Here is an 11,022-nt window from a genome sequence, read left to right on the forward strand (position 1 = left end):
TAGTGATTACGGCGTCGGTGAAGTCAGGGTAACTGTTTGTGGAATCCAGCATCTCCTGTGAGACTTCAGCACGAAGCTGCTTTTTCTCCACCGTCAGCAGCTTCAGCACGAATTTCGCCGCAACTCTCTCCATGGCCGAATCTTTGGTGATAATGGAATGTGCAGAAAAATTGCTGATATCCACCTCTTCCGCAATTTCTCGGATAGTCACACAACAGTCCCGCATCACCACAGCGTTCACTTCGGCAATTACCTAGTAATTTAGGCATGTTGATGGCCGACCGTAGCGTGGCTCTCTCTCCACAGACGTGCGGCCGTCTTTAAACCAGTTGCACCACTGCTTAATCTGTGTGCTGCTCATAGCATCATCACCGAAAGCCGTCTGAACATTTCGAATGGTTTCCACTTGGCTGTCGCCAAGTTTCTGGCAAAATTTGAGGTAGTAGCGCTGCTCCTCTCGCTCCGCCATTTTCCTTGCAACAAAAAACCGACGAGAGCACTGCGCACTGCCTCACTCAAACGCTGCTTCCCAGCGACTGACGCTATCGGCAGGCGGGAAAAAATTCGTGCATGCGCACGAGGGTTCAAGGTCGGCTGCTGTAAGCGCGCTTGTTTCATATCCATCAGGTGTTCGCAAAAAAAAAATAAAGTCGGATACTTTTCTAACACACCTCGTATACGTTTTCTCCAGGAAGTTGTTCCGCTCAGTCTACAAAGCCACGCATAACGCAAAACGCATGACACTTTTCCGTAGCCGTGTTTCCTCGATGAAGAGAGAAGCGAAGCAACGAGTGCCAAGAAATTGCTCTCCGTCGCAGTCTCTACTCCGAGATTAACTCTCAAATGCGGGTTGATCCAATTCTCAATCGACAGCATCTTTGTGACAACAAATTCCGTAACCATTCCTCGGCTAAGTGGACACGCGTTAATCTGATCGCGCGAGACTCGACGTCGACGCCAGCTGGGATTAGACGAACATGAGCTTTCGCGACAAAGATCTGCGGTGCGCTCGACTAGAACCGACACTTCCTGTTCGTCGTAAGAGATAAGCGCACCACTTGTCGCTTTTTCGCTAATGCGTTTTTGAGGATCAAATGCCTTGCGTGGGAAAAAAGTATTATCCGTTCTATAAAATGCCGCGTCCGAACGTCCTAGAAACGCCTGAAAAACAACATAAGTAAAACCACGACGTTGGGATAGCACGCAGATCACCTTACACGGCTTCAGCTTTCGTATGTGGAAGCCGAACGTGTTCCAAGATAAAGGTAGAATTGGATATTTTATTTACTATATTATGTCCAACAACTGGGACGTCCACTGTAGCTCCAGACACGAGTGAACTGTGCTAAATAACTTCAATCGTGAACAGATGAACATCTGCTCGAAATTAATGAGCCATTAGAAAAGATCTACTTGCCCACTTTAATTTGCCGCACATCCTGACTTGTAAGGCTAGAGCACAGTGCTCTTTAATCAAACTCAGGGCTCTAAGTAAACGTTCAACGGCCACCGAGGAGGATGCATCCTGCCATGCTCCTGGTGCTCCAAAGGCAATAGACATTTAAGCCACCACGGTGGTTCAGTGGTTATGGCACTCATCTGCTGACACGAAAGACGCGGGTTCGATCACGGCCGCGGCAGTTGAATTTCGATGGAGGCGAAATTCTAGGGGTCCATGTACTGTGCGATGTCAGTGCACGTTAAAGAACGCCAGGCGGTCGAAATTTCCGGAGCCCTTCACTACGGCGTCCCTCAATGCCTGAGTCGCTTTGAGACGTTAATGCCAGTGCACGTTAAAGAACCCCAGGTGATTGAAATTTCCAGATCCCTTCACTACGTCGTCCCTCATAGCCTGAGTGACTTTGGGACATTAAACCCCCCTAAACCAAACGTTACCACCGTGTCACTTTTTGCCCCGCGTGCAGCCTGCTGCTAAAAGGGTTCTTTCCTTAAAAGGCGAGGCGAAAAATTCTTAAATTGTCCATAAGCTAAGACCTACAACCAATTGTAGTAACTAAGCTCTTTTTTTATCACGTTTCAGTCCACCTATCCTCAATTCAAAATTTTCGCCCTGCTTTGAAAAACTCGACCTCCGATCTCATCTGTCTGAGATTATGTTGCAGTGAAATCTTGGTGAATAATGCCAAATAAATATCCAATTGACTCCAAAGCAATTCTCGGCCTCGACCTTGAAAGCGCGTTCGATAGAATCGCGCACTCGGCGATCTTACACCAGATATCGCGCCATAACCTAGGTGTACGCACGTACAACTACGTTAAAGATTTCTTGACAGACAGGCGAGCTGTTTTAGTGGCAGGGGACCTCCAGCTAGAAGAGCAAACGCTGGGGAGCACCGGCACCCCGCAGGGCTCCGTCATCTCGCCCACGCTCTTCAACCTGGTCATGATCGGCCTAGCAGAAAAGCTACAAGAACTGAAAGACGTCCGGCACACAATATACGCCGACGATATAACCCTTTGGGTGCACAAAGGCAGCGACGGTCACATCGAAACGGCACTGCAACTAGCAATCGAGACAATAGAGGAATACCTAGAGGGTACGGGTTTACGATGTTCGCCGAAAAAGTCGGAACTCCTACTCTACCGCCCCACGCAGAGGGGCAGACCAACCGGGAGTGGTCGGAATGCGGCAACGACAAAGCGCGAGTACGAAGAGATCAGACTACGTACGAGAAACGGAGCAACCATCCCGATAGTACACACAATTAGGGTCCTCGGCATGATAATCGAGGCCAACGGCGTCAACGGCGAAACGATCACTAAATTAAAGCACAAGACAGCTAACGCCATGCGAATCCTCAAGAGGGTCACTAGCAGAAGAAACGGAATGAGGGAGGAGAGTCTCACACGACTCATACACTCTTTCGTCATTAGCCATATTGCGTACGTTGCGGCATTCCACAACTGGTACAAGGGAGAAGAAGCCAAGATCAATGTCCTCATTCGCAGGGTGTACAAGATAGCACTGGGTCTACCCGAGTCCACCAGCACGCATCGCTTGCTCCAGCTCGGACTTCACAACACGCTTAGCGAAATCGCCGAGGCGCAGCGCACTTCACAACTGGAAAGATTAACGGGAACGACAGCAGGCCGCCAGATCATGGAAAGTCTCGGCATCCGTTACCACGTACAACAAGGCCAGAAAGTCGCCATTCCAAACGCGATCAGACAAACGCTAAGAGTCGACCCGATTCCACGAAACGTCCACCCGGAACACAATCGGGGAAGAAGAGTAGCCAGGGCCAGAGCTCTCCTGCACAGCCACGGAGAAGATACGGGGACAAGGTTCGTTGACGCCGCGGAATACGCAGAACGCTCGCGATTCGCGGTTGCGGTCGTCGATTCATGCGGCAAAACGCGCATAACGTCAAGTGTAGCGTGCGAACGCGCAGAAGAGGCGGAGGAAGCGGCGGTGGCACTCGCCCTCACGGATCCGACGTGCACCGTGGTTCTCTGCGACTCGCGTCAGACGGTTAGAAACTTCGCCAAAGGATGGATCTCACAGAGAGCGGCCCGAGTCCTGAGGAACCGACAAGTCCAGCAGGAGGTAGAATTCCAAACCAGAATTCAATGGTTCCCGGCGCACATGGGAGAAGTATCGAGGACGTATCGCAACCGCAACGAGACGGCACACGCCAAGGCGCGCGAGCTCGCGAACCGCGCCGGCGACCGTCGTCCGTGGAATAGCACCAAAGACTGCTTGACCAGCTACAACGAAATTACCAAGGCCTTCTGCCTGGCCCGCCGAACCTTCCCTCCGCCCAGCGACAAGCTGGACAGGGCGCACGCGGTGACCCTCAGACAACTGCAGACGCTCACGTACCCCAACCCGGAGCTATACCACAGGCTTTACCCCGGTACATACCCGACAAATATATGCAAGGTCTGCAACGCCAATGTAGCCACTTTAACTCACATGCTCTGGGACTGCAACAAAAACCTTCACGGTGCTAATTCCGGAACCCTCCCGCCGCGGTTGGCCGCTGCCTTGCGCAGCCCCAGCCTCGGGGACCAACTCTGGGCCGTCCAGCAGGCCCGCGAGGCGACGGCGAGGCAGCGCCTCGACGTCCCCACGTGGGAGACCTAAGGCCCCGTCGGCGAAAGCTCTGCAGGACTATGAATAAAGTTGTTACCAACCAACCAACTGCACGTTCAAAAGTTAGGAGGCGCCAGGTACCAAAACGCCGCATTTTGTGTCATGTTCCGTTTTGTCCTGTTCTCCCCCGACACTCTGTGCATACCGGAAACTTTTGAAATGTACAGTGGACAAGAGGCTGATCGAGAACGTAAGGTTTGCCATTTCTATGCCATGCAGTAGAGTTATATTTATCAAACCACAAGTAAAACAAAGCTCGACATTCGGCTTCGGCTTGAGAATGGGGAAATTGCGTAGCATTTACCTTCAGCCATGTGCGCACGCATGCGCACGTGTGCTTTAAGCACCCCCCCCCCCCCCCCCCCCCCCCCCCCATCTCCTAAATCTCGCGAGACAGTGTCACGACCATCATCCCTTTTCCAGGCCGAGATTAGCCCTGAGGCGATCGCGGCGGCTTGGTGTTGTTTCAGTCTTCCCGCCTCGAGTTCACTCCAGATTAAAATTAGATCCACGAAGTTGGAAAGCCTTCTTACAACTCTTCTCCATTTCCCCGTCGAAGACAGAGGCGACCGCGGGAACGTATATAGACTCCAAAACTGAACCGAAACACGTAACATGGCGTATACGCAGCTCAGGCCCGAATCGACTCCTCCGTCGCTTTTTTCGGGCCGGCCCGGACACTTCCGAGCTGCGGCGAATGACTCCCAACTGAATCGAACGACGTGCGCTGCCTGCCGTTCTCGAACGGCGGCGCGTCGATGGCGCAAAAAGCGCAGCGATCCGTGAATGCGCGTGGGAATGCTCCTCTCCGGTCAGGCCTCTACGATTTGACCGCTAATCTCAGCCCACGGGAAAGCGTTCAGAGTGTGAAAGCGAGGGAAGATACAGGGGAAAGGGACGGAGCGGGTAGGGGCTAACGAAGACCACCCTCTCTCATGAACCAGTACCTTGCGTCCGTACACATTCATCCTATCTACCGCAGTGTAGCCTTTTGGCTTTCTGTTTGAATTGGGACTCGTGCGGTACGAATGCTGCAGCGGAGCCGAGCGGCTAAGAATATTCGGCGGCCGGATAGCCGTGGCCGATCGCGGAGTACTGCGTAGAGGCGGTAGTGGTTGCAGCTCGATCGAAGTGAGGAAATCGGTGCGTCACCCCGCGACGCACGTATCGCCGCGCGGACGTTAGGCGTTTATACGAGATGATGCGCGACAATGATCGGTCGTGTTAAGTTTCTATTATTTGTCCATCTCGTGCGCGCGTTCGCGCGCTATCCTCTTGCGATTAGATTTGCACATATTCTGTAGCTATTCTTGGCAGCAAAGGCAGAATAAGAAGGTGGAGGGGGGGGGGGGGGGGGGGGGTAGAGATTCGATCTGTTTGGCTCTCCTTTTCCTTAGCCCTGGAAGCCTGCACACGCGTCAACACGTTTTTCGCCCACCACATGTTTGCGGGTGCCGATGACGGATGGCCCTGTACCTGTCGCAGTTCTGTAAGCTTCGGAAGAGCAAAACTTCTTGTTTCATTAATGCGTGACACGCATTATACAACAGCATTTTGACTCCCGTGTTCGGTTTCCTACTGGCCGGTATTCTTCAGTGGGAGCCCATTAGCAATAAAGGTCTAAGCCCATCTGGATGTCAAATGAGCACCCATGTGTTTGCGAGCGCAGACGATGGCCTCGAAGAATACAAAAGGCTCTCTGGGAGCTACTTGAAGAAAAGCGCGAGGAGAAGGTACACTTACTGCATTAAAGGATAACCTACTGCTTTACATGCATTTTGGTGATCCAGGTGTAGAGCGGATTAGCTTGTAGGTTTGTTTTATTTTAGTTAAACTTGTCATAAACTTACTCTTGATGCCAAGTAACTTTCTTGTTCCTGATCATTTTCGCCCAATGTTCTGAGAAATTTTTTCGCGGGCAAACAATTGATGCTGCTTATTTCTTTGATGTATTGCCAGTGTTCAAAACGCATGAGCAACTTGCGAACTCGTTTGATCTGCATTAAAGCATAAATGAAAATTAAGTTTAGCCACGACTTCTGTCAACTGCAACTGTAATCGCATATAATTTAAATATAAAACAAACGCAGGTTTACTGAGGAATTTCAATGTTCTGGTTCCGCCTGCAAATTATTCTTATTACAGAGGTGATCATCATCACGAAATTTTCTGTTCCCTCAAACTTTGCTACAATACGATCATTAAGAAGTGTGTGTGCATACGAAGGCACATTGCTAGTGGTGTCTGCAACTTCGCACTGTACTGATTATTGTTCGGCCTACTACTGACATCGGAGTAACGGGCCACAAATAAACTTAGTGTATCTCCTTCCAAAAGGCAGCGAAAGTGTATGAACACAATTATCATCATCATTATCATCATCACCGGCTCAGCTACGTCCACTTGACAATAAAGGCTTTCCCAACCTCACCTGGGGAACCTCAACATGGGGTGGGTTTGAGGTTGTTTTTAGCTACTGGTAGAATTAGCCTTGGGATCATTCTGTCCGAAATTGCTCCACCATAGCTACACTTAGATGGTAAATAAGATCAAGGAATTTAGGCGCAGATCCGTGACCTGGCCGATCTACATCTTCATGCACACAATCCTTTAACCACAATAGTCACCAAGTGCTGTTGCTACCATCCGGACTCGCTGTTGCCTCCTGCTACAATTGACAACTTGCAGAAAACCTTCTGCGCCTGCGCGGAAAAAGTGCGACGCTAGCGCCCCCAGTTTGGTTGGAAAGCAAACAGACGACCCGCCGTTTCTACGCTGCTGGGCCGCGCGCGCCGACACGATGCCAGCGCACTGCGTCGCGTATGGATGCAGTAACTATTTTTATGGCAAAGCGGACGTGAAGTTTTTTAGATTTCCATCGGCGAAACTGTATCCCGAGAAGCGAAATGCATGGATAGCTGCGGTGAAGAGGGAAAATGCAGACGGTTCGTTGTGGCAGCCGAACGACCATTCACGCATCTGCAGCGCGCATTTTATCACAGGTGAGTACAGAAGCACACTTGAGAGACTTATGACAAGTGTTGAGCACCACTTACTGTTGAACTATACTTAGGTTTCCATACTTTGATGAACCAGCGTAAAATAACAAAGAAAGGCTGCACGGACGGAAGCGCTTCCGTCCGTGTCGTTTCCGTCGATGCGCTACCGTCCGTGCAGTCTTTTTTCGTGTTGGCCGTCGTGTTATTATGCACGAGTTCATGGAAGTATGACGAGCCTTCTTCGGTTTGACTAAACGTTTAATATCGGTGAAAATTACAGGGCGGCCGTCAACTTTTATGAGGCACCCTGACTACGTGCCGAATGTGTTTTGCTACAAGAGAACTCCGGGTCCAGCTGCCGTGGATCGGCACAACCGTAGTTTGAAAAGACAGAAAGGTGAGCCCGAAGTTTCATACTGCTAAGAGATTATGCTGGCAGCTACATGTGCTCCTTTTTCGGAATCTCGGTTGAGCGCGGCGGTTGAGGAATCTCGGTTGAGGAACGTTGCCGCAGTCACGTTTAGGAGCGCTGTAATAACATGAAAATAGCGCTAATGAAAACTGTCATTGTTGCTTTAAAAAAATATACAGCTTGATATCACTGTACCAATGGACTATTTGCGAACATTTCATGGTAATCAAGGGCGAGGCGCGTCTGTGCAAGCGTTATGAGACACTGCGTTGGGTACAGCAGCGAGCGCGAAAGTTGCACTGTTATTGCACTGCCTTTCGGTAAGCGTCGCAGGTGTTGATATTTCAACGGGAGCATGCACTTATGCCTTGTGATCAGTCCAGTGATCGAGAAACTACGTTTGCTGTGAGCCAGTGATATGTGTTCTCAAAGCTTGTTCTTGCAGCTTTGTGTTTGTTTACAGGAGTTCTCAGTACTTAATATGTTATTGGTGGCAGTGTACACCACGTTTAGAATATTTAGAAACTAGTCCTTTCATTTTCTGTGCCATATGGCATCACAGTTTTTCGTTGCTATTGGTTTCACTGGCTGTGTATGCTTCAGCTTTCATGATATATGTGCCCCTCACTAAATCTCGCGAAACGTCATTCCAGGTGCTGCTAGTGCAAACCAGCTGCATAAAGGGCACAACCTGGCTGATCAACTTGCTGCCACACAACAGCCAACATCCCTTTCACCGACCCAAGTGAAATCCATTGAAGGTATATGCCATTAAAACACAGTAACCTAAAGACATCTGAGACACCTAGCATAAGCATTCTCATTGCTAAATAAACTAAAAATGTGTATGTTTCTTCTGCTCAGTTTACTCCAGTCCTGTCTGCAAAGTTATTCAGCATCATAATATTGTATTTTGTACAGGGTAGCAACAAGAGTTTTCTTCTAATAACAGAATGAGAAGAGAGATTCTCAAATTCTGTTCTAGTAATTTTTTTTTTTCATTTCTACGCTTGACTTTAAAAAGATGAATTTTTTATTGGCTTCAACCTGAAGCTGAGTGCCCATGAGTAAACAAGAGTACACTTGATGGGCCGTGCCAAAGCCGCTTAGCAGCAGTGCCTGGCAGTTGAGAGGAAGTTTTTGTACAGCACTAATTATACAGTTCATCAAGGACCTGGCATGCAATTTTTTAATGACTTGTAAATGACTCATCTCTTGGCGTCCTTTTTTACACTGCACCTCCTGAAATTAGGTGCCGTCTTCATGGCAATTTATCTTTATGCTTGCAGATGACGTTGACATGGCTGTGGACATCTCAGATGATGTACCTCCTGAAGAGCTACAACAGCTGGAAATTTCTGCAAATGGTGAGCTCATATGCACATACATCAGCTCATAGCATGGTTGCTTCCCGCACAGAGCTGTTGTCATGGCAGACATCTTTTCGTATTTACAGGCGACACTGAGATGGCTGCAGATGTAGTACCTCCTCAAGACCTTGAACAGCTGGAGATTTCTGCAAATGGTGAGCTCATGTGTGCATGCAAACGTTGATACCTTTCTCACCATCTTTATATGTTGAATCTGTTAACATCACCATTTACAGAAGCTGTTGTTCACACAATACGCTTTCCATACAGTCCATTGCATTATTTACAGGGGACATATGAGCATATTTTTTAAGAGACGATGTACCATATTCTGAAGCACTAAACTTAGTGAGGCAGAATGTTTCTATTTAATTTATGTCAACAAGATGCTCTTTATCTGTTGCAAAATTGACATGGCAGTCATACATGTAGCTTTATTCTTGTACAAGTGAACACCATCCAAATTTTCCTGTTCTAAGTTCCACACAGCTATCGGGCAGCTGCCATGGAACTTCTAGCTTTAGTGCTCTTTCTGTTAAGGTAACAAATCTGTTTTCCTTTGGCATTACTTGCAGATACCAAGGCACACTCAATGCAGGGGTGCAGCTGTGAAGAATGCAGCTGTGGCAAAGTGACACGAATGGAGCGTGAACTAGGCAAACTACAAAAAACAGTGCTTCTTCTTGAGAAGAGGAACCTAAAACTTGAATGCAAGCTGGACAGTGTCAAGTCGAGGCTTCTCTCATTAAAGACACTACATGATCCAAACAACTGCATGCACTACACTGGACTGCCCAACTATGAAGTTTTCAAAGGCTTGTTTGAATACCTCAGACCGCGCGCCAGTGAAATGTCTTACTGGGGTACTGGCAAGAGGAGAAAAAGTGACCTTCGTGGCCGACCAAGAGATCGGGAATTGGCCAACGAGTTCTTTATGACCTTGGTTCGGCTGAGAAGAGGAATGTGTGGCAAAGAACTGGCAAGCAACTTTGTCATGAGCGAAAGCCAGGTCAGCCGCTCCTTCACCACGTGGGTGAACTTACTGCAACGAGAGCTTCAAAAACTCACCACGCTGCCTTCTCGAGAACAAATCAAGCCGCACCTGCCAAAGTGTTTTCAGGAATTTGAGGACACGCGCCTGATTCTCGATGCAACAGAAGTGAGAATTCAACGACCATCATCACTAAATGCACAAAGGCAAACCTTTTCACCCTACAAACACTACAATACATACAAGGTGCTTGTAGGGTGCACCCCTGATGGGTATTTAGCATTTGTATCGCGCCTTTGGGGTGGGTCTGTATCTGACAAGGCCATCCTCGAAAGCACCGGGTTGCTTGATCAGTTGGTGGAAGGCGATGCAATCATGGTCGACAAGGGTTTCACCTTTCCTTACATACCCGCAGGGGTGACCATCTATCGACCCCCCTTTCGTGAGCGCCACGAGAAACAGATGCCGGCAGCAGCAGTTCATGAAACGCGACGCATTGCCTCTGCGAGGGTACATGTTGAACGGGCTATAGCACGTGTAAAAAGCTTCAGGATATTAGATCGGCCATTCCCAATCTCTATGATTGACATTGCTGAACAAGTATTTCAAGTGTGCTGTTTCTTGAGCAATTTCAGAAATCCGTTAATAAAAGATGAAGCTACATCATAACCATTGAATATGATATTTCAATGCAGTAACCTGGAACTGCTCTGTGTGGTCATGACCAGACAGTGCTGCTATAAAATTGTTGACATTATGATTGTTTTACTTGTTTGAAAAAATAAAAATCATGAATGCACAATGAAATGCAAGTTTTTTCACTTTAAATCCGTCCACATGGGGCAGACATATCTCAGAGTGCAATAAGTGCAGCAAACATCACTGCGGCATCCAAAACGCCTAAGAAAACAGATTTTTTATAGTTGGCGTGTCTAGGTAAAGGAGCAAAGGTCACACAACATTAGAAGCAAACATGTAATCACTGTGAACAACTTCAGATGTCAGCTCCATCAAATATTTTTTTACTAAAAACAGCTACTGTGTCTCTGCCAAGTTGGTGCCCGAGCAAAACACATTTATTGCTGGCAAAACCAGATTTAAACATGGTATTTATTCTTGCTGTAACGGGGGGG

At 48.4% G+C, this 11,022-nt stretch overlaps 1 protein-coding gene and 1 long non-coding RNA gene across 2 annotated transcripts; both read left to right on the plus strand.

The window, feature by feature from the left end:
* The first annotated feature begins 6,880 nt into the window (after positions 1 to 6,880).
* Positions 6,881 to 8,259, plus strand: LOC149358831 (uncharacterized). Its single transcript, XR_016288252.1, has 3 exons — positions 6,881 to 7,119; positions 7,397 to 7,513; positions 8,182 to 8,259. It is a non-coding gene; the product is annotated as an uncharacterized LOC149358831 (long non-coding RNA).
* Positions 8,260 to 9,658: 1,399 nt separating this feature from the next.
* LOC149358832 (uncharacterized) lies at positions 9,659 to 10,741 on the plus strand. Its single transcript, XM_089568929.1, has one exon. The coding sequence runs from the start codon at positions 9,674 to 9,676 to the stop codon at positions 10,556 to 10,558; it is 885 nt and encodes a 294-aa protein (XP_089425055.1). The 5' UTR covers positions 9,659 to 9,673; the 3' UTR covers positions 10,559 to 10,741.
* Positions 10,742 to 11,022: the final 281 nt, after the last annotated feature.

This window comes from Amblyomma mixtum, chromosome 2 (genome assembly GCF_055824585.1).
Source record: "Amblyomma mixtum isolate Tamu chromosome 2, ASM5582458v1, whole genome shotgun sequence".
Taxonomy (NCBI): Eukaryota; Metazoa; Arthropoda; class Arachnida; order Ixodida; family Ixodidae; genus Amblyomma; species Amblyomma mixtum.